The sequence below is a fragment of the Scyliorhinus torazame genome, chromosome 17, assembly GCF_047496885.1.
Source record: "Scyliorhinus torazame isolate Kashiwa2021f chromosome 17, sScyTor2.1, whole genome shotgun sequence".
NCBI classification, from domain to species: Eukaryota; Metazoa; Chordata; class Chondrichthyes; order Carcharhiniformes; family Scyliorhinidae; genus Scyliorhinus; species Scyliorhinus torazame.
Genome location: NC_092723.1, coordinates 69,380,134 through 69,404,606, shown reverse-complemented (window position 1 = coordinate 69,404,606; position 24,473 = coordinate 69,380,134). Strand labels below are relative to the sequence as shown.

Below are 24,473 nucleotides of genomic sequence, written 5' to 3'. Positions count from 1 at the left end.
TGCTACCTTCCCCGACTGCATCCTCCCACACACATCTTTTATCTCCTGCTCCACTATCACCCCTCCAATATGGCCCTAACCTCCTCCCCCAACCTTGGGTATTCCAAATCATTCAGGAATTTCTGCACCTCCCGATCCTCCCCTGGTGGCTCCGACCTATACAACCTCTCGTAGAAATCCTCAAACACCCTATTAATCTGGTCCGGAGCCACCACCAACTTCCCTGTCCTATCCCGCACCTGGACAATTTCCCTCGCCGCTGCCTCCCTCCGAAGTTGGCCTGCCAACATGCACCCTGCCTTCTCTCCATATTAGTAGACTGCTCCCCTCGCCCGCCTCAGTTGGCGCACAGTCTTCCTTGTGGACAGCCTGTCAAAGCTCACCTGCAACTCCTTCCTCTTTTCCAAAAATGCTGGATCCACATCCTCTGCATACCTCCTGTCTACCTCCAACGTCTCGTCTATTACCCTTTGCCGCTCCACCCTCCCTTATCGACCTTTGCTTTGAACGAGATCACCTCCCCCCCCCACCACTGCCTTCAGAGCTTCCCATACCACCGCCTGTAAAACCCCCCCCCCGTACAATTAAACCCCACGTATTCCTCAATTACTTTCCCAATCTTATCACAAAACCCTTAGTCCATCCAACAGCCCCACATCTAATTTCCACCCCAGCCTCTGCACTGCCCCCTTCTCCAACACTATATCCACCCAATGCGGCACATGATCCGATATCACAATTGCCGAATATTCCGACCCCTTGACCCCAGCCAACAGTGCCTGCCCTACCACAAAAAAAGTCAATCCATGAATAGACTTTATGAACTGAAGAGAAAAATGAATACTCCCGCTCCTCCAGGTGCAAAAATCTCCAAGGATCATCCACTCCTCTCATTTCCACCATTAGTCCAGCCAACGCCTTCGCCCCCCCCCCCCCCCCGACGGGACAAGCGAGCGCGGCCGTGACCTATCCAATCTTGGCTCCTGCACCAAGTTCCAGTCTCCACCCACTATCAATTCATGTGAATCCAAGTCGGAGATGGCCCCACACACCTTCTTTACAATCCCTACATCATCCCAGTTGGGACCATACACGTTTACCAGCACCACCAGCCTCCCCTCCAATGACCCTGTCACTATAACGTACCTACCGCCCTGATCCGCCAACACTTTCTCCATCTGGAACAGTACTCTTTTGCTAACCAGGACCGCTACCCCTCGAGCCCAGCCATCAAATCACGAGTGAAACACTTGACTAACCCAGGCCTTCCTAAGCCTCACCTGATCCTTCGCCTTCAAGTGAGTCTCCTGCAGCATCGCCACATCAACCTTCAAACCTTTCAGATGTGCCAGCACCCTCGATCTCTTGACTAAGCCTCCCAACCCCCTCACGTTCCATGTAACTATCCTAACCGGGGGGTTCTCACAACCACCCCCCCTTTCACCATCTTCATGACTCTGGGCCCTGCTCCATGAGCCTGACAAAATGAAACCGTCGTAACAAAGAATAACAATCAAAAAACTTAACCTCTATAACAGCGTGAAGTAAAAAAAACCAATCAAGGCGCGATTCTCCGAGCCCCGCGCCGGAGAATCGGTGCGACCGCGCCACGCCGCCCTGACGCCGGCGCACAATTCTCCGAGGTGTGGAGAATCGGGGCCATTTGCGCCGGTGCGTTTGACGCGGCGCCGGCTGCGGGCCACTTGAATCGGCGGGGCCGCCGATTCTCTGGCCCAGATGGGCCGAACGGCCACGTGGAAAAAGCAGAGTCCCGCCGGCGCCGTTCATCCCTGGTCGCTGCCGGCGGGAACTCTGCGCGAAGGGTCCATGTAACTATCCTAACCGGGGGGTTCTCACAACCACCCCCCTTGCGTCTTGTGGGGTGGGGAAAAGTGCTCCTTTACCGGGGGGGGGGCCTCCGATGGGGTCTGGCCCGCGATCCGGGCCCACCGATCAGCGAGCCGGCCTCTTCCCCCCCCCCCCCCCCCCCCCCCCCGGGCTTACTTTGTTGCGCGGCCGTGTTGCTTAGGGGCCGGCGAGCTGAAGAAGTCCCCCGCGCATGTGCAGGTTGGGGCGGCCCAACTGCGCATGCGCGGGATGGTGCGGCGCACATTTGGCGCCAGGAAGGGAGGCTGGAGCGGCGTGAACCGCTCCAACGCCATGCTGGCCCCCTATGGGGGACAGAATCGGTCGTCCCCGTGCCCCGTTCACGACGGCGCGAACACTTAGTCTCCATTTTGGAGAATCGCCCCCTATAGATCAAAACTACATTTATACTCTCTCCCAACTCCCCTTTCACAGTCCACAACCCCTCTTCAGTCCCATTCTTCACTTCTGTCCCAAGACTTCTGCCTCCACGAACGCCTCTGCCTCCTCCACCATCTCAAAATAGAAATCTCTGCCATCTGCTTTGCTGGATACACCACTCCAAACCGCACCCCACTGTTGTACAGTGCCGTCTTCACTCGGCTGAAAGCCGCTGATGTGAACACCAGCACCAGCCTACTGCACCTCCCGCTTCAGTCTTGCCCAGTTCAAAACCTTCTCTTTTATATGGTACCTATGGAAGCAGATGATCACTGCTCTTGGTGGCTCATTCAACTTTGGCTTAGGCCTCAGCGACGGATGGGCTCGGTCCTGTTCATACCGGGAGGGCTCTTCTCCCTCCCCCATCAGTTCCGCCAACATCTTGGCAATGTACTCCGTCAGCCTCGGGACCCACACCCCCTCGGGCAGGCCCACGATCCTCATATTTTGCCGCCTTGAATGGTTCTCCAAGTCCTCCAGCTTTGCTTGAAGCCCCTTATTGGCCTCAACCACCCTCCGCAGCAAATCCCCCATCGAGGTGAGCTGATCGCTGTGCTGCGACATGGCCTCCTCCACTCCCTTCATCTTCTTTCCTGCTCCCTCGCCTCGGCCGATGTCTTCGCCACAGCCACCCTCACCGGGGCAACTGCCTCCTCCACCAATGCCTTCAAAGCCACCGCCATATCCTTTCTCAGCACCTCCATATGTTTTGCAACTGCTTCTCCAGCTCCAAAGACACCACCTCAGTCATCTTCTTTGCCGTGAGCATTACCTCATTCATCCTCTCTGCTGTGAACAATGCGGCCCCACCCGACAGCCCAGCCTCTGCCATCTTGCTAGCTCTCTGGCCGACCCTCTCACTCGACGGTGAACACTTACTCCCATCTTCTTCACGGCTGTATTCCTTAAACATTTTGACATTCTTTGCCTTCTTTATATATTCCTACACCCAATCATTCACAAATTGCCCCCCGGACCGGACTTTAAAACTCGTAAAAACACGCCTCAAGCAGGAGCCACCCAACATGTGACTTTGCCTCTACATGCCGCCAGCGGAGGTCTCCAGGTGTCTTGAGCGTTGGTGGAGCTGCACTTATCCAGTTAACTGGTGAATATTCTATCACACTCTTGACTTGTGCCTTGTAGATGGTGGACAGGCTTTGGGGAATCTGGGGGTGGATTATTCACCACAATTCCCCGCCTCTTACCTGCTCTGGTAGCCACAGTATCTGGTGGCTGGTGCAGTTCAGTTTCTGATCAATGTTGACAGTGGAGGACTCAGTGATGGTATTGCCTTTGAATGTCAAGGGGAGATGGTTGGATTGTCTCTTGTTGGTGATGGTCCTTGCCTGGAACTTGTGTGGCATGAATGTCACTTGCTACTTACAAGCCCAAGCCTGGATATTGTCCAGGTTTTGCTGCATATGGACATGGACTGCTTCAGTATCTGAGGAGTCGCAAATGGGCTGAACATTGTGCAATCATCAGCAAATATCCCCACATCTGACCTTATGATGGAGAGATGGTCATTGATGAAACACTTGAAAATGAATGGGTCTAGGACACTTCCTTGAGGATCTCTTGCATCGATATCCTGGGACTGATTGGCCTTGAATAGCCTTAACCAACTTACTTTACCATGTGCTAGTGATAATTCAAAGAAGCGGATAATTTCCCCCCAATTCCCATTGACTGCAGTTTTGCTCGGACTCATTGATGCCATACTCAATCAAATACTGCCTTGATGTCAAGGGCAGTTACTCTCTCCTCACCTCTAGAGTTCAGCTCTTTTGTCCATCTTTCAACCAAGGCTGTAATGAGGTCAGGAGCTGCGTGACACTGGCAGAACCCGAACAGAGCGCCAGTGAGCAGGTTATTGCTGAGTAAGTGCTGCTTGATAGCATTGTTAGCAACACCTTCCATCACTTTGCTGATGATTGAGAATAGACTGATGGAGTGTTAATTGGCCAAGTTGGCTTTGGCTGCTATTTTTGGATAATAGTTTTTTTTTACTAATACTGCCAACATTAAATTCTACCTCTATGTGTTGTTTTCAATTTCCTAGATCTGGAAGCAAGTGGAACTGGGAAGAAATAGCGAACCAGAAATCTGGATCGGGAGAAGCATCTAATCTCTTATCAGATAAACCAACATGCCCCTGCACAAGGTAGACCTGCTCACTTCCCGAGCAGGGGTGCAATAGTGTATTCCTCAGATGATGGTAACAAGGCACTGGTTGCCCATGCCAACGTTTGAATGGGGAGGAGGGCATCTGAGATCCTCCTGCTAAAACTCTTAGCTGAGGAGGTGTTCCAAGGATAACAGAAAATTTTGGTTAAGTATTATCTTTAGAAAAGAACTGGTGGACTATTTGGTTCGGAACAGGATTGCAGATTAACAAAGATTGTAGATTTCTATCAGGTCGCCCCTCAACGTCCGTCGTTCCAGTGAGAACAAAATGAGTTTATCCAACCATTCTTAGCTATGAATGCACTCTATATCAGGCAACATCCTGGTAAACTTCTTCTATACCCTCTCCAAAGCCTCCACATCCTTCTGGTAGTGTGGCAACCAGAATTGAACACTATACTCCAAGTGTGGTCTAACTAAAGTTCTATACAGCTGCGGCATGACTTGCCAATTTTTATACTCAGTGCCCCCGCCGATGAAGAGAAGCATGCCGTATGCCTTCTTGACTATCTTCTCCACCTATGATGTCACTTTCAGTGACCTGTGGACGTGTACACCCAGATTATTCTGCCTGTCAATACTCGTAAGGGTTCTACAGTTCACTGTATATTCCCTACCTGTAGTAGACCTTCCAAAATGAATTACCGCACATTTGTCCGGATTAAATTCCATCTGCCATCTCTCCACCCAAGTCTCCAACCGACCTATATCCTGCTGTATCCTCTGACAGTCCTCATCGATATCCGCAATTCCACCAACCTTTGTGTCGTCTGCAAACTTACTAATCAGACCAGTTACATTTTCCTCCAAATCATTTATATATACTACAAACTGCAAAGGCCCCAGCACTGATCCCTGCGGAACACCACTAGTCACAGTTTAGTATGGACAGAGGTGGTCCATTACATGTGGAGTACATTGGCTGATACCATGACAGTCAGTGTTGGCAGGCTGTTGAACCACAGTGGGTATCAGAGGCAAACCTGATCCTGCCCTTGCCTAAGGATTACTTTGGCACATGCTACTGTATAGCACTCAGGGGTGGAAGACCAGGAGATACTCTGACCAGTTGTAGCACAACCAAAGATAGGAATAGGCCACACCAGGGATTGTATTGAACCTGTGCCATTCCTGGTCTCTACGGCTGGTCACCAAGATTTTAAGGAGTGTCTTAAAGGAAGAGAGGTAGAAGTATTAGCAGAGACATTTAGGGAGGGAATTTGAGAACCTAGGGCCTAGGCAGCTCTAGGCACAACCACCAATGGTGGTGGAAAGCAAATCAGAGGTGCTGAATTAAAGCAACACAGAGTTCTTCGAGGACTGTAATGCTTGCGAAAGTTATAAATATAGGGTGGAGCGTGGCCATGGAGGGATTTCAAAATACAAAGGGAATTTTAAATTTAGATCTTGGCCAGATGTAGATAATTGAGCACAGGTGGTGATGATTATGATGGGGGATTGGGACTTGTTAAAAGTTAGGATATGGGCAGCAGAACCTTTGATGAGCTCAAGTTTACAAAGGGTGGAAGTTAAGAGACTGAGTGGGGGGGGATGTAGGGGCATTGGAATGGTCGAGTCTGTGATAACAAAATGGGTGAGGGATTCGCCATCACTTGGACAGAGGCTGAGGTGAAGACAAGGGATGTTACAGGTCAGAGGTATAGGTGGTCCTGTTACAGAGAGAATATTGAATCAGCTCCGGATCAATGTAATAACCCTCACAAGACCCACGGAATGACCTGATTGATCTCCCCATGGGGCTCGTGGAAAACGAGCTACCCTGCTGATAGGGGAAGCCAGTCAGCTGGGATTCAGAATCAACCCTTTTTTTTGTATAAATTTAAAGTACGCAATTCTTCTTTTTCAATTAAGGGGCAATTTAGCGTGGCCAATCCACCTACCCTGCACATCTTTGGGTTGTGGGGGTGAAACCCACGCAGACACAGGGTGAATGTACAAACTCCACATGGACAGTGACCCAGGGCCGGGATCGAACCCGGGTCCTCGGCGCCATGAGGCAGCAGTGCTAACTACTGCACCACCTTGCCGCCCGATCAATCCTTAAAAGCTGGCCCGGATTGGGACCCACATGATTGGTGGTCCAGGTTGGGACCTATGTGCTGTATGCAGCATTGTGGCCTTTCCTTGGGTTATAAATAAACCTCTGTTTGAATCACCTTCTTGGATCTCCTGAGCTTTTATAGTCAAATAGGTTGCCAAGGTTATGAATGGTCTTGTTGGGCCTCAGACAATGGTCAGATAGCGAGCTGAGTTTGTGTCAGGGATTGAGCACAACAAATTCGTTCTTCCAAATATTTGATTGGCTGAAAACATTCTTCATCCAGTATTGGCTGGTCAAGTACCAAGACAAACCTGAATGAGTGGAGGGGTTGAGAGAGGTAGTGAGGGATTAGAACCCGCAAGTAGCCTACGGGATGGGAACAATTAACTTCCCCGTGAAGCTTACAGAATGCGAGCTCCCCCATTAAGGGGACTGGAGACCTCTGAACAATGTATAGTTGTATGATATAAGAAGCCAGCCCTTTAGGCACTGGCAGCGGAGAGACCCAGTGTTGCATCTAATAGTGATTGTAAATAAACCAAGTTGCTCTGAACTACTCAGCGTGGATTCCTTTGTGGCCTTATAAAATGAGGCAGAGCTGGATGCCATCAATGTACCTCTGGAATCTGATGTCGCGTTTTTGGATGACATTACCAACAGGCACCATGTAGATCAGAATGAGGAAAGGGCCTAGGATTGATCCTTGAGGGATTCCAGGGGTTCTCACTGCCTAATCTCCCCAAATCATTGGGGGAACTTGGAAAGTGTTAAAAGAATCTCAAGATAATGAAAAACTTTGATCTTATGGGTAAAATTTAGATAATACCGTTACACATGTCAATCTTCTCGTTCCAAAGCAATGCTAAAAGTTCCTTTGAAGTATTTTGAATACAGTAACAAATGAGGGGCCTTGGAAGTGATGCAGCCAATGGCCAACTCCCATTTTCACCAATGAACACATTTGGTACATTGGTATGGATAAGATCCAGAAAATGTTTGGGAAAGGTAGGATCAGTCTCCTTTGAACACAAGAGATAGGAGGTGACCTAATTGAGGTTTTCACGACAATGAGAATAGTTTGAGAAAGGTAGTGAGTCAAAAACACAAAGGTCATAAATTTAAAGGCATTAGGAAAATATGTAGAGAGAGATGAGGAAAGTTTCTTTCCACTCGAGCTCCACTTGAAAAGCTGGTGGAAGTTAAATCATTTTTAAAGGATTTGGACAGTCAAAAATTTCAGTTTTTGGACGAAATATGACTGCTCTTTCAAATAGCCAGCACAGACACGATGGCCCCAATGTCCTCTTCTTGGGCTGTAAGTTTCAATAATTCTATGATTCTATTAAATGGGGAATTTCACATCCTTTCAAGGTGCTGTAGTTCTGGACGATTGTTTCAGTTATGCTTGTGCTCAGTGGCTTTGTTCAGCTTTCGAAAGGGTTCTAATTTTGAGACTTATCAATTTTTCTTTACCATTTATTTCAAAGACGATATTCATAGCGGGAGTTACCTGAAAGGTTTCAGCTGAAACAAATCCTTCCTTGTATCAGTGGCGTGTACAGCCTCCACAGTGTCCAACACCACAGGCACAATGCAGAAAATATACAAAAATACATGATGACGAAGAGACTTTGATGTTCCGTAAATGTGCCCAGAAAGAGTTGGGATTATATTTTCATCAATTAACTAGGATCACAGATCATTATTTTGATTTAATGATTTTTGCACATACCTTGCGATTTTTACCTCAGAATAAACACAACGATAACTTATTTTTAATGATGGAATGTCAAAGCGTATTTTTTATTATATTGCAGAATCATAGAATTGTTATGGAGTAGAAGGGGGCCATTTGACCCACCATATCTGCACCGGCTCGCCAAACCAGCATCTTAACTGAGTCATTCCCCTGCCTTTTCCCCGCACCCCTGTACATTGTTTCTATTCAAATAATCATCCAATGCCCTCTTGAATGTCTTGATGGAATCTGCCTCCACCATATTTCCAAGCAGTGCATTCCTGACCTGAGTCACTTGTTATGTAAAAAAGTTTTGCCTCACATCAGATTTGCTTCTTTTGCAAATCACTTTAATCTGTCTTCTCATTCTCATTCCTTTTATGAGCAAGGACAGTTTCTCCCTATCTACTCTGTCCAGCCCCCTCATGATTTTGAAGATCTCTATCAAATCTACTCTCATCTTTTCTCGCCCTTTTGGCTAAGATGAGGGTGAGGCCAGGTGTAATGCCTGGATCTGGTATGTCTCTCTTGTGGGGACCATGAATTGGATTCAATTTGAATTGGTTTTTGGAGCAGGCGAGGAGCTGGATTAGGGGTTTGCCCCTGTCTACACTCGGTGCTCTGGCTTTGTAACTCTGATAAAGTCATCAAAAGAAAATTCTACTCTCAGCCTTCTTCTCTCCAAGGACAACAGTCCCAACCTCTCCAATCTATCCTCATAAGTTTTTCATCTATGGAACCATTCTTGCGAACTCCAATGGACACAGAAGTTCACAGGATTTCAGGCTGTAGACAAGAAGCAGCAAAGATTTTATGGTCTTCCCAGGCTGACAGTCATGATAGAGATGTCAATCATGCTGATAATAGGTGACTTATCCCATTATTATTCTGTCCAAATGGTTACAGTGGGAAAACTACTGTCAATCGGGGAAATTCAAAATTGCTGTTGGTTTGGTGGAGGGGTAGTGGGTGGAAGTATAAAAATTAACATTTCAAACGAGAGGTGCAAAAGAGGTGGGGATATTTGGTGCTGGTTGGGAGTGAATCAGTTGACACTCTCCTCTTTCTATTTTCTACCCTACAGGCAAAACCAGGAAGAAAAAATAGGTATGGTAGCAGAGAATGGTCCATTGAACTGCGAGTCCCCAGAGACAGAGAGTGAGACTGAGGATGGGGATGAGTTCACTTCAGACACAGCAAGCGAGAGCTCATTGATGTGAGTATCACAGCCTGAGGCAACAGCAAGCCCAGTTACTGACAGAGGTTAGATGAAATCCAGAGATGCAGGAAATCCAAAAGTAAAAGAGACAATGAAAGAAGTGAAAATTCTGAAGAATTGAGCCATCTGATGATTCTCTCTCCTCTTTGAATATTTCTGGTCTTTCTGTATGTATTCTCAGCCTCTCCCCTCACCTGAGGTGTGGTGATCCTCAGGTTAAATCACTATCAGTCAGCTCCTCAAAGAGGAACGCAGCCTATGGTCATCTGGGACATGACCACTTTACCTTTACCTTACTTTTCCAGCCTGTTTTGTTTTTATTTCCAACTCCTTGCACCCTTCCAATTGTTTTGTTACCTGTGTGGTAGGTAACATGTGCTACTCAAACCTTGGTTAGTGATGAGATCTTCTGAACCTCGATGAAGAAGACTCGAACTCGTCCAGTAGTAACAAAAGGTTTATTGAGTAACTATATCAATAATTGCATGAGTTCTTTACTTTAACTTTGATACTAGTGATAAGGTTAACAAGATCTAACTACGGTAACTATATGTAACTCCACTAGCCATCGGAACTACTCTGCTATTGCCCTGGTCACAGTGCACCCCCGAGAGAGCCAGAGACCCAATGAGGTTGCCTTTTATACCCCTGTTGGTCCGGCCCTCTAGTGATCATGTGGTGCTACTGATTACACATTAACCCCTTGTGTACATGCACATATAGAGATCGCTGCACCAATTTTTGGCTGTGGGATCTTATTTTGCGTTTGCTTTTTCGCCAGCTGGGCCTTAAAGGAGCAGGAACACCGGCAGCTCCGGATGGTCAAATCCCAAGACAACCAGCAGTAATGCCTATATAAACGTGTCAGCTTTGCTAAGGCTGGCTGTTAGAAAGGCTGTTTGGGTTCAGCAAAAACTTGCAATAACATAGCACCTTTTAACGTACTGTTAAATGTCCAAAGGTACTTCATACGAGTGTAATCAAGATAGCAACTGACACCAAGCCACAAATGGAGGCATTAGGTGGTAGGTTTCAAGCACTGTCATAAAGGAGAATAGAGGTTTCGGAGGGAACAGCGCTCACCTTGGTGTAGACTGCCAGCGGGTTTGTCAGTGACATTTTAACACGGCCACTGTACTTGCATTTTCTTTTTTTTAAATTTAGATTACCCAATTTTTTTCCCCCCCAATTAAGGGGCAATTTAACGTGGCCAATCCACCTACCCTGCACATTCCTTTTTGGGTTGTGGGGGCGAAATCCACGCAAACACGGGAAATGCGCAAATTCCATACGGACAGTGACCCAGAGCCGGGATCGAACCTGGGACCTCGGCACCGTGAGGCAGCAGTGCTAACCACTGCGCCACCGTGCTTCCCTATACTTGAATTCTCTTTTGGTTTCCCAACCAACAAGAGTGAGCAAGTATAATGATGTCCCGCACTGGTTCCCCACAACTTCATTATTTAAAGAGTCACTGCGAGGATGAGGCATGAAGGACGGTCGAGGGGCGCAGACCAAGCCAAAGTCTGCAAGAAAAAAAATGGATGTTCAATGTGCTTCAGTGATATATCTCCGGAGGTGGTGCTGTGTGCTGTAAGGGTGCACAGAGAGATTCTGATCACTGCATATGGGGAAGAAAACAACAACTTGTATTTATATAGCTCCTTGAACATAATAAAATCAGAGAATCATACAGTGCCGAGGAAGCCTCCCAAAGAGCACCCTACCTAGGCCCACTCCCTCCACCCTATCCCCGTAACCCTACCTAATCTGCACATCTTTGGACACTAAGGGGCAATTTAACATAACCAATCCACCTAACCTGCACATCTTTGGACTGTGGGAGGAAATCGGAAACATGCAGACACGGGGAGAATGTGCAAACTCCACTCAGTCACCCAATGTTGGAATCGAACCGGGTCCCTCGGGCGGGGTAGCAGGCCTAGGTAGGGTGCTCTTTTGGAGTGTCGATGCAGCTCAATGGGCTGAATGGTCTCCTTGTACGGATTCTATAATTCTATGGTGCTTATTTCAGAAATGATATAAACGCATAAGAAGCAGTTCAGAGAACATTCACTCAACTGATACCTGGGCCTGGGGTGTTATCTTGCATGCAAACGTTGGACAGATTAGGCCTGTATCCATTGGAGTTGAGAAGATTGAGAGGTGGTCTTATTGAAACATATAGGATCCTGAGGGGACATGACAGGGTGGATGCCTCCACTTGTAGGAGACACTAGAACAAGAGAACACGGTAGGAAAATAAGGATGAGAAGAATTTTTTTTCTCTAAAGGCCTTGAGTCTTTGGAACTCTTATCCCAGACAGCGGTGAAGGCACGATCAATGAATGTGTTTAAGGCAGATGTAGATAGATTCTTGAGTATCTAGGGCTATCGGGGATTGGCAAAGTGTGGAGCTGAGGCCACAATCAGATCAGCCTTGATGTTATTGAACCAGGCTCGAGGGGCCGAATAGCCTGCTCCAGCTCCTAGTATGTATGTTCAGTTCTGAATACTGATGGTTCATCCGGGGAGTACAACCAAAGCCAAGCCCCATAGCATGGTGACTGGCTCAGCTGTAGAGGAAAGCGCATGAAGAGAGTAAAGGAATTTAAAAAAAATATATAAATTTAGAGTACCCAATCCACCTGGCCTGCACATCTTTTGGGTTGTGGGGGCGAAACCCATGCAAACACGGGGAGAATGTGCAAACTCCACACGGACAGTGACCCAGAGCCGGGATCGAACCTGGGACCTCGGCGCCGTGAGGCAACAGGGCTAACCCAGAGAGTAAAGGAATTAAGGGTTGTGGTGATCGGGCGGGTAAGTAGAGCTGAGTCCACAGAATGATCAGCCATGACCTTATTGAATGACAGAGCAGGCTCGAGGGGCCAGATGACCTACTCCTGCTCCTAGTTCTTGTGTTCCCACCAAATCCAAGATGGCGACAGAGCACGGTGACGCTCTGCGAGCTCACCCACCCAGACCCTTTTCTTTTATCTCTTATCATCGTTATGACTTACTAAAACTCTTTTCCACTTCATGTATAGCTACTAATAATGTTCAATCACTGTTTGTCGATGTACTCTGTCGATTATTTATTTTTGTCTACTATGTATGTACTGTGCACGCTCCCTTGGCCACAAAAAAATACTTTTCACTGTACTTCGGTACATGTGACTGAGACATGAGACAATCCAGAGACCATTGATGACAAAAAACTGTCTAACATCAAACTTGCTGTTGAAGTAACAGTGTCTATGGAGTTGGCAGCAAAATAAACTTCTCAAATTGGAGCAGGCGCCAAAATAAACACGATGAATACTAAGAAAAGAAGATCTCTCAATGTGCAAGAATGGTACAGGTGTGTCCAGGTAGGGCATTCTCCACAGGAATGTTGGTGTCAAGAAAACACATGTCATAATTGTGGCAAGAAATAATAATAATAATCGTTATTGTCACAAGTAGGCTTGCATTAACATTGCAATGAAGTTGCTGTGAAAAGCCCCTAACAAAGGCATCTTGGGACAGACAAAGTCTTCAAACCTCGAAGATGGGTAAATGCACCCAAATCCAAAAAGATGGGTCTACATAATGACCGAAGACAATGAAAATTACCAGGGAAACAATGGGGCTGGATTCTCCTCTCCCCGACTGCGAAATCGCGTTAGGCGAGGGGGCGGAGAATCCCTGATGATGGCAAAATCGGAGGCGGCGCCGGTTTTCGGATTCTCCCCCCACTGAAAAGCGGCGTGCTCAAGGAGTACGCCACACACTGTATGGCCTGAGGCCTGCTCCGTGATGCTCCGTCCCCGACCGGCCGAGTTCCCGACGGCGCAGGACACGTGTGGCCTCACCCATCGTGAACTTAGCGTGGTGGGGGTGGACTCAGTCCGGTACCGCCACAATCGGGGGAGGGCCGATCCGCGGGCATGGGTGGCTTCATTCGGGGCTGGGGGGCACTGTGGGCGGGTGGTCCGGGTCTTTCCGAAATTAAATGAGAACAAAATTAAAATGGCTCCCTGTCGTTTACTGGCTCCTCTTGAGGTATGGATGCTATCCATCACTCCTCCCTGCCGTTAGCGGCAGACATCCTGGTGCCAGAGCAAATGGTAGACTATCCCAAATTGTTGTACAGACCTTGGGCGGAATTCTCCGGGAATTGGCAGAGCGGGCAGAAACGGCGCAGTGGAGTGGCGGGAAGCACTCCGGCGTCGGGCCGCCCCAAAGGTGCGGAATCCTCCGCACCTTCAGGGGCTAGGACGGCGGCAGAGTGGTTTGCGCCCCGCCAGCCGGCGTGGAAAGCCTTTGGCGCCGCGCCAGCAGGGCCGAAGGAACTCTGCCGGCTGGCGCGGGTCCGCGCATGCGCGGGAGCGTCAGCATCTGCTGATGTCATCTCCGCGCATGCGCAGGGAGGGTTCACCTTCGAGCCGGCCATTGCAGAGGGCTACACGGCCGGCACATAGGAATAGAGTGCCCCCACGGCACAGGCCCACCCGCGGATAGGTGGGCCCTGACCGTGGGCCAGGCCACCGTGGGGGCACCCCTCGGGGCCAGATCGCCCCGCGCCCCCTCCCCCCCCGAGGACCCCGGAGGCCGGCCACAGAGCTGGGACCCACCAGTAGGGACCTACCTTGATTTACGCTGATGGGACCCAGCAAAAACAGGCGGGAACTCGGCCCACCGCGGGCCGGAGAATCACCGGGGGGTGGCCGCCGACCGGCGCGATTCCCTCCCCCACCAAATCTCCGACGCCGGAGAATTCGGCAGCCGGGGGGGGGGGGGGCGGGATTCACGCCGCCCCCCGCCGATTCCCTGACCCGACAGGGGGTCGGCGAATCCCGCCCCTTAAGTTTTAAGACCTGCGGAGTTTCTGCCTGGAAGCTGGTCCCACTGACAGATTGTATCCTTGTGATATATTTTTACAACTGGCAGCTTGTTTCTCACAGTCAGAACTGAAGATTTTTACTTCTCCAGTAAATAATGGAACTAGAGTTTTTAAATGGATTACAGTGTAATATCTAATATCTAAAGATGCCCAAATTACTCTCTTCAGTTCATTTTGATCAAAAGTTGAAGATGCAACTCGCCTGTGACGCATCGCCCTATGGGATGGGTGCAGCTGTCTCTCCAAAATGCCAAATCAAGATAAAAGACCAATGGCTTTCACTTCGAGAACGTTGACAAGCGCTGAACAGAACGATGCTCAATTGGAAAAAGAAGCTTTGTGTATAATATGTAGAACCAAACAATTTTGTCATCACTTGTATGGAAGATATTTTATCTTGTTAACAGAACACTGGCCTTTGACAACGATAGTCCAAACAAAGCAATACCGTCTCTAGCTATGTGTCACTTTCAGAGATGGTCCCTGATCCTATCAACACATAATTATGAAAATACTGATGCTCTATCACGTTTACCAATGCGGGATAAAGCTGAATCGCAGAACTATGTAAACTGTGTGTACATTTCCCAGGTGGATGTTGCACAGCATCTCAAGTGCAAAGCCACATGAGCTCAGATCCGGTGATGGGGAAGGTCATGGACATGCTCCTGAAAGGTATACCACTGGATAAATAGAGGGGGAATCTGGAATTGAAGGCATACTGAAAAAAGGAACTTGAATTAACGGTGCAAAACGGAGAATGTATATAGGGCATTTGAGTCGTCATTCCTCCATTCTTGCGGAGTCTTACACTGGATCAACTCCTAGAATGGCATCCAGGAGTTGTGCGTATAAATGAACTCGCAAGGAGTTATTTCTGGTGGCCGGGACTAGCCTCAGATTTAAGAAAGAGTAAGTAGGTCAATGTCAGTCTTATGCTAGGATGCAAAATACTCCATATCTTCAACCACTTCAATCTTGGGATTGGCCAAAGCAACATGGCAAAGAGTACATATCGATTTTCCCCAACCAATCGATGGATGTTTGTTTCTTTTCCAACTGGATGCACATCCCAAATGGCACGAAATAATGATGATCAAGTCAACGACTACAGAGAAGACAATTGAACATTTGGACGAAGTATTTGCACGGTTTGGCAAACCAATAAACTAGTTAGAGAAAGCGGGACTCAGTTCATGTCAAAGGATTTATGGCCTACCTTTGGAACAATGGTATGCAACATATCAAAACTGTGCCTTATCATCCTTCCACAAACGGATTGGCAGAAAGGCTGGTATAGTCATTGAAGTATCAAAGTGTCAAAGTGATGAAGGACCATCAGCTAGGAGAGTGAAGTTTCTCATTTCCTATAGAAACACTGCCCATCCGACAACCCAAAACTCGCTGCCGATATTGTTTTTAAAACAAAAGTTGAGAACAAAGTTTGATTTGCTCTTACCGCCTGACTCTTCTACCATTGCAGAGTGACAACAACCAAACCAAGTTACTCGCGGTTTACAGACATCAAAACCAAAAAGTTTTGAGCAAGGAGAAGAAGTTTTAACAAGAAACTATTCTTCAAGTGGGACGTAGTACCTGCCCAATACTCGCAAAGACTATTTCTTATACAGTACAAACCAATGACGAGAGAGTTGGAGGAAACACACCAATCAAATTCTCAGTTCAAAAAGAGTATTTGCAGAATCGGTATCTAAAAGTAAGTAAGTAAAGTAGCCATAGTCCCAGATGACCATAGGCTGCTTTCTCCTTTGAGGTGGAGAGTTGACTGGTGGTGATTTAACCTGAGGATCGCCACACTCAGGCCAGGAGCAAGGTTGAGAAGGCAGGGTATCTACCGGTATCGGACACTCAATGTTTGGAAATCCCTGGACGTATAATCACGGCCAAGTCGAATTCAGATTCCACAACAGTTGAAGCAACAGCATCTGCCAAAGCTGAAGAAAATCCAACTTTATTCAATGATATACCTGAGCCAAGTGTGGAACAGACTACCGAGAGTATGAAAACAAAGCCTCCTAACGGATTCTGCCGAAGCGGAACCAACATCCACCTATAAGGCTCTCGTACTGATGTGTACATATATAATTGTAATAAAATAATAATAATACTTGGTTAAATCATCACTATTCACCATGAGTAATTTAGTATTTGTTTATATTTCTGGCACTACAGGAGTAAATAGGGAGGGATGTTATGTATTGTAATCAATGCTTCTCTGTATAGTGTGTGACATGATTATATGGTGACATCATCAGAGGCACTTGGGAGATTTTCTCTCTCTTCCATCTTAGGCTGTGAGCAAGCAACACCTCTGCAAATAAACTCTGACAACTGGCTAAGTAACCTACGATGTGGCAACCTGGTTTTCCTTTGTTTGTACTGGGAGTAGAAGTAAACCCCCGAAAAGATAACAACCTCCTTATCCCTGAAGCCATTCCAGCATCTACAAGGCACAAGTCAGGATTGTGATGAGATGCTCTACACTTGCCTGGATGAGTGCAGCTCCAATAACCCTCAACAAGCTCGACACCATCCAGGACAAGGCAGTCTGCCTGACTGCTCCCTCATCCATCATCTTAAACATTCACTCCCTTCACCATTGGTGCACAGTGGCAACAGTGTGTACCATCTACAGGATGTATTGCAACAACGTGCCAAGGCTTTATCAATTTCACTTTCCAAGTCTGCAGCCTCTCCCATTTAGAAAGTCCAGGGCAGCATGGGAACACCACCGCCTTCAAATTCCCCTCCAAAGTCACACTTAATGCTGACTTGGAAATATATCGCTGTTCCTTCATTGTCATTGGGTCAAACTCCTGGAGCTCCCAACACTGTAGATGTGGCTACATCAGAAGCTCTGCAATGGTTCAAGAAAGCGGCTCATCACTACCTCCTTAAGATCAGTCTGGGATGGGGAAAAAATGCTGGCCTTTGGAATCTGTCCTGGAGATCACATGGGCTACATATTAAGAACCGGCCTTGCTCCCTCTTGAAGACAGAGTCAGCATTCACCACATCAGCCACCAGCACAGACCAGAGACTCCCTGCTCGCTGGGAAAAGTAAAACTGCTTACTGTCGAGTTTATTCCTGCTATTGTAGAGGTTAAATGCATGTACTGTGCCCTGGTTTTCTTAATGTTGGCAAACTTGGAAAAAGCTATCACTTGGAAAAAGCAATCAGCCCTCTATAGTCGTCTATCAGGTCACTTCTGGGGCGACATTCTCCGATCCCCCGCCGGGTTGGAGAATCGCCGGGGGCTGGCGTGAATCCCGCCCCCGCTGGTTGCCGAAGTCTCCGGCACCGGAGATTCGGCGGGGGCGGGAATCCCGCCGCGCCGGTTGGCAGGCCCCCCCGCTCGATTCTCCGGCCCGGATGAGCCGAAGTCCCGCCGATAAATTGCCTGTCCCGCTGGCGTGGATTAAATCACCTACCTTACCGGCGGGACAAGGCGGCGTGGGCGGGCTCCGGGGTCCTGGCGGGGGGAGGCGCGGGGCGATCTGACCCCGGGGGGTGCCCCCACGGTGGCCTGGCCCGCGATTGGGACCCATCGATCCGCGGGCGGGCCTTTGCCGTGGGGGCACTCTTTCCCTTCCGCCTCCGCCACGGTCTCCACCATGGCGGAGGTGGAAGAGACTCCCTCCACTGCGCATGCGTGGGAAACTGTCAGCGGCCGCTAACGCTCCCGCGCGTGCGCCGCCCGGGGATGTCATTTCCGCGCCAGCTGGCGGGGCACCAAAGGCCGTTTCCGCCAGCTGGCGGGGCGGAAATTCCTCCGACGTCGGCCTAGCCCCTCAATGTTGAGGCTCGGCCCCCAAAGATGCGGAGCAGTCTGCACCTTTGGGGCGGCGCAATGCCCGTCTGATTGGCGCCATTTTGGGTGCCAGTCGGCGGACATCGCGCCGTTTCCGGAGAATTTTGCCCCTGTTTACATTGCTCCAAAGTAAATAGGTCCAACCTGTTACACTTATCTGAGTAGCTGAGATTGTTCGATTGATATCAGAAAGTGACCCTTCTAGAGGAGTACAGTAAGAAGTCTTACAACACCAGGTTAAAGTCCAACAGGTTTGTTGCGAATCATTAGCTTTCAGACTGCAACTCCTTCATCAGGTGAGTGAAGAGGTGGGTTCTACAACCACATATATAAACAAAGTTAATGATGCATGGTGATACTTTGAGTGCGGGTCTTTGCAGGTATTTAAGTCTTTACAGGTCCAGACGGAGCGACTGGAGAGAGAGATAATCACAGGTTAAAGAGGTGTGAATTGTCTCAAGCCAGGACAGTTGGTAGGATTTTGCAAGCCCAGGCCAGATGGCAGGGATGTGAATGTAATGCAACATGAATCCGAGGTCCCAGTTGAGGCCGTACTCATGTGTGCGGAACTTGGCTATAAGTTTCTGCTCAGCGATTCTGCGTTGTCGCGCGTCCTGAAGGCTGCCTTGGAGAACGCTTACCTGAAGATCAGAGGCTTAATGCCCTTGACTGCTGAAGTGTTCCCTGACTGGAAGGGAACATTCCTGCCTGCCGATTGTCACGCGATGTCCGTTCATCCATTGTCACAGCATCTGCATGGTCTCGCCAATGTACCAAGCCTCGGGACATCCTTTCCTGCAGCCTACGAGGTAGACATCGTTGGCCGAGTCGCACGAGAATGTACCACGTACCTGATGGGTGTTGTTCTCGCGTATAATGGTGGTACCCATGTCGATGATCTGGCACGTCTTGCAGAGGTTGCCATGGCAGGGTTGTGTGGTGTCTTGGTCGTTGTTCTCCTGAAGGCTGTGTAGTTTGCTGCAAACAATGGTCTGTTTGAGGTTGCGCGGTTGTTTGAAGGCAAATAGTGCGGGTGTGGGGATGGCCTTGGGAGGATGTTCGTTTATATCGATGACGTGTTGAAGGCTGCGAAGAAGATGTCATAGTTTCTCCGCTCTGGGCAAGTATTGGACGACGAAGGGTACTCTGTCGGTTGTGTCCTGTGTTTGTCTTCTGAGGAGGTTGGTGCAATGTTTTGCTGTGGCACGTTGGAACTGTCGATTGATGAGTCAAGGGCATAATTCAGTGTCTGTAGATGTCTGTTACATTCCTCCTTGTCTGAGCAGATCTTGTGTATACGGAGGGCTTGGCCACAGGGGATGGCTTCTTTAATGTGTTTAAGGTGGAAGCTGGAGAAGTGGAGCATCATAAGGTTATCCGTGGGCTTGCGGTAAAGCAAAGTGCTGAGGTGACCGTCCTCGATGGAGATGCGTGTGTCCAAGAATGCAACCGATTCTTGAGAGTAGTCCATGGTGAGTCTGATGGTGGGATGGAATGTATTGATGTCATTGTGTAGTTGTTTCAGTGATTCTTCACCGTGGGTCCAAAGGAAAATAATTCATTGATGTAACTGGTGTATAACGTCGGTTGAAGGTCCTGTGCGGTGAGGAGGTCTTGTTCGAACATGTGCATGAAGATGTTGCCGTATTGAGGTGCGAATTTGGTCCCCATGGCTGTCCCATGTGTCAGGATGAAAAACTTGTTGTCGAAGGTGAAGACATTGTGATCCAGGATGAAACGGATGAATTGTAGAATTGTGTCTGGAAATTGGCAGTTGTCAGTGTTGAGTACTGACACTGTTGCAGCAATGCCGTCGTCATGGGGGATGCTGGTGTAGAGCGCCGGGACGTCCATTGTGATGAGGAATGTCCCTGGTTCAACTGGTCCATGGGTGCTGCGTTTCTGTAAGAGGTCCGTCGTGTAAGGGCAGCACGGTGGCGCAATGGGTTTGCACTGCGGCCTCGCGGTTCCGAGGTCCCAGGTTCGATCCCGGCTCTGGGTCACTGTCTGTGTGGAGTTTGCACATTCTCCCCGTGTTTGTGTGGGTTTCGCCCCCACAACCCAAAAGATGTGCAATCTAGTTGGATTGGCCACACTAAATTGCCCCTTAATTGGAAAAAAAATGAATTGGGTACTCTAAATTTTTTTTAAAAGTCCGTTGTGTCGTGACTGAAACTGGGGGTTCCTTGTACGATGCGGTTTCAAGATGCCCTCGATGTAACCAGAGAGGTGCTCACACAGGGTCCCATTGCCTGATACGATAGGATAGCCTGGTGTGTTGGCCTTGTGTATTTTTGGGAGACAGTAGAGATCTCCAACGCGTGGAATACGTAGGATACGTGGGGTGCTCTGAAGGTCTGGATCCAAGGTCTTGATCAATCTGTTGAGTTAACAGGTGTGTTCTTTGGTCGGATCTGCAGGTAACTGTAGTGTTCCTGGTTGTTGAGTTGTTGGTACACTTCTTTTCAGTAGTCCATTCTGTTCAGTATGACGGTGGCCCCTCCGTTGTCTGCTGGTTCGATGACAATATTGCGGTTGGCCTTGAGAGTGCGGATGGCATTGCATTGTGCTTGGGTGACATTCCGGGTTGTCTTTTGAATGCAACTGATGAATCTGGTATTGACGCGACTCCTAACGGCTTGAGCATACATGTCGAGTCTAGAGCAATGGCATTCCAGAGGGGTCCAATTCGACTCTTTCCTTTTCGGTTGCTGCACTGCAGATCTCTCGGTCTGCTGTTCCGGTTCATTGGTTGTCTCATTGGGTTCGTTGTCGGCCTCTTGGGGTCTGTGGAAGAACTCCCGGAGCCTCATTCGCCTGATGAATTCCTCCGTGTCTGCCATGAGACTGATGAGGTCCATTTTGGTGGTGGCGCAAAAATTGGGCCCTCTGCTGAGGACTTCGAGAGGAGGTTCACTATAAATAAACTATTAATTTTCCGTAAAGCAATAATGTTCACCTGATTATGAGGCACAAACAAATGTCAGCATGAGGGAGATCTGCACTATTTAAGGTGTCATCTTTTGAATGATTTGCTAATCCCATCCTCTTTCACACTTTGAGATGGCTGTAAAAGATCACACAGCGCTATTTCAAAGAGAGATGGGGAGTTCACAGAATCAGCGCAGAGGAGGCCATTTGGCCAATCAAGTCTGCACTGTCTCTCTGAAAGAGCAGTATGGTTTAGTGCCACTTCTTTGCCTTTTCCCTGTACCCCTGCACATTGCTTCTATTCAAATAATCATCAAGTGTCCTCTTGAATGCCTCGAATGAACCTGTCTCCACCACACTTCCAGCAGTGTATTCCAGACCCGGACCACCTGCTGTGTGAGGCAGCACAGTAGCATTGTGGTTAGCACAGTTGCTTCACAGCTCCGGATTCCCATGTTTGATTCCCGGCTTGGGTCACTGTCTGTGTGGAGTCTGCACACTCTCCCCGTGGGTGCGTAGGGTTCCTCCGGTTTCCTCCCACAGTCCAAAGATGTGCAGATGATGCACTATCAATTACCACAAAGACGAGCGTAGTGGAATAATCGAGGCTTTATTGAACAAAGATGTGGTGCCTCCTGTAGCTGGAACCAGAATGGCTGCAGCACCGGCGAGCGCACACATTTATACGCCACCTACTGGGCGGAGCCAGCAGGCAGGGATTTACCCCCGTACCTCTACTATACGGGTCTTACCGTAATAAATATAATACTGCTAGTGGAGACTACCACAGCAGGTTAGGTGGATTGGCCATTCTAAATTGCCATTAGTGTCCAAAAAAAAGTTAGGTGGGGTTACGGGGATAGGGTGGGTGTGGGGCTTAAGTAGGGTGCTCTTTCCAAGGGCCGGTGCGGACTGAATGGCCTCCTTCTGCACTGTAAATTCTATGATTCTAAGTTTTCTCTGACATCACGGTTCTTCCCAGTGTCCTGATCAATATTTATCCCTCAGCCAAACACCACCAAAACATTTATCTGGTTATTATCACATTGCTTTCTATGGGACCTGGTTGTGTATATACTGACTGCCATATCACATTACAACAGTGACTGCAACTGAAAAGTACTTTATTGGCTGTAGCGCATACTGAAATGTCCTGAAGTCATGAACTGTCCCATAAAAATTCTGTCTTTCTTTCCTCAGAATGGAACAGCTTCCTTCTTCATCGGGGGTGTCTTGTTTCCTCCAGACCTACCAGAAGATACTCACGTCTATTGTATTGACCCTCATTGTTGCGTGGCTACTGCAACCATTTTTCTTGAGTGCCTGGAATTGAGGTGTTGTGCAGCGATGTGAATAGATCTACATTCTTACTGGAGAGATGCTTCCGAGAAGCTGCCAGTGAAGGCCCAACTAGAAAAGCACCAAAAACATTTGATTGCAGATTCCCTAATTCACAACATCTAAAGAAACTGTTGGTCCATCAAAATTTCCAAGTCCGACCCACATTAAAATTCCCATGGAAAATCAGGTTTTGTTTTACTTTCGGAAAGGGAACATGTTGAGGATGTAAAGGGGAGGTATGTTAATACCGGGATTTTGGAACACTTTCAAACTTGGGGCATTCAGTGTTAGCATTAAACACAATCAGACCGGATGTAGCAGAGTTAGGGCTCCTTCTTCAATGCTTCAGCCCAACCTCCTTAGACGAACATCTCCATTGCACTAGTGCAACAGATTTCCAAACCAGTCAAAATGTGGCCTCCCTCACTCAGTGAAACTGACCAATTTACAGAAGATACTCACGTCTATTTCATTGACTCTCACTGTTGCGTGGATACTGCAACCATTTTCCTTGAGTGGCTGGAATTGAGGCGTTGTGCATACGTGTTCACTGAGATTAGAACTGAGACTGTCCAAATTCATGGAACCAGAGAACCTTGCAGCACAGAAGGAGACCATTCAACCCATCCAAGCTGTGCTGACACTTTGAAAGAGCTGTTTTACTTGTTTTCACATTTTGTTTTTTATTCCGAATGCTGTAACTTTCTCAAACTCAAATCCATTTTAGAATGGTTTCTGGGATCAGATTCCAGCATCTTTTTACATTTATAACAACTTATAAATGCACTTTTAATGTAATTAAACATTCTAAGGTGCGTCAAAAGAGCATTATAAAACAAAGTGTGATATCAAGCCACATAAAAGGACAGGCAACCGGGGCGGCACGGTGGTGCAGTGGTTAGCACTGCTGCCTCACTGAGGACCCATTTTCGATCCTGGCTCCGGGTCACTGTCTGTGTGGAGTTTGCACGTTCTCTCTGTGTCTGCATGGGTTTCACTCCCACAACCCAAAGATGTGCAGGTTAGGTGGATTGGCCACACTAAATTGCCCCTTAATTGGAAAAAAAGTGATTGGGTACTCCAAATTAAATAATAAATAAATAAAAGGACAGGCGACCAAAAATTTGGTCAATTATGTAGGTTGTGAAAGTGGCTAAAGGAGGAAAGAGGGACGGAAGGGCAGAGAGATGTTGAGAGGGAGTTCTAGAGCCTAGGGCCTAGACAACTGGATGCAAGGACACAAACAGTGCAGAATTTAAAACTAAGAGTGCAAAAGAAGCCAGAATGGGGGAGGGGGGGGGGGGGGGGGGGGGAGGTGAAGATATAAGTACATAAGAATTAGGAGCAGGAATAGGCCTGCTCCGCCATTTATTACGATCATGGATCTCCTCTCCACCTCAATTTCACGTTCCTGCGCGTTCTCCTTAACCCTTCAACCTGTTACTGATGAAAAATCTGTATCTCCTCTCAGATGGTCATGGAACTGACTGATTACAGAGATAGGGAGAGATAAGGCCATGGAAGGATTTGAAATTAGAATTTAGATTAGAAATCAAGCAAACGAAGGCCCGCAAGCAGAGGGGAATGGGACCTGGTGCAAGTTAAGACATAGCCAACAGACCAACAGACTTTTGCATGACCTCAAGTTTACAGAGGGTAGAATGTGGGACACCGGCCAGGAAGGCATTGGTATAGTTGAGACTAGAGGTACCGAAGGCTTGATTAAGGGTTTGAGCAGGAGGGGAGCTGAGGTGGGTGTCGTGTTGGGTGTTCTGATCCAACACGGCTGTAGATGGTGCAACTCTGTTTTATTGTCTCATCAACGATAACAACTAACTACTGGCTTCACCAGCTAACCTGTGGACCCAGCCCTATCACTATCTTAGTGAGGCACTCAGCACATGGTCTATGTCTGAGTGGCACGCTGTGAGCTCTGTGCTCTGAGCTATCTCCTGGTAGAATGA

The 24,473-nt window shown here is 48.2% G+C and overlaps 1 protein-coding gene across 3 annotated transcripts in view; it reads left to right on the top strand.

Annotated features, from left to right (window-relative positions):
• Positions 1-22,695, top strand: part of LOC140393932 (uncharacterized) — a 224,242-nt gene extending 201,547 nt beyond the window's left edge. For 2 of the 3 annotated variants that reach the window (XM_072480582.1, XM_072480583.1), the window contains exons 15-17: positions 4,373-4,474; positions 9,382-9,513; positions 22,369-22,695. In XM_072480582.1, coding sequence (XP_072336683.1) covers positions 4,373-4,474; positions 9,382-9,513; positions 22,369-22,501 — 367 coding nt within the window. In that variant the 3' untranslated portion in view covers positions 22,502-22,695. The remainder of the gene's footprint in view (positions 1-4,372; positions 4,475-9,381; positions 9,514-22,368) is intronic. The other variant, XM_072480584.1, reaches the window with a different exon arrangement.
• The last annotated feature ends 1,778 nt before the right edge of the window (positions 22,696-24,473 follow it).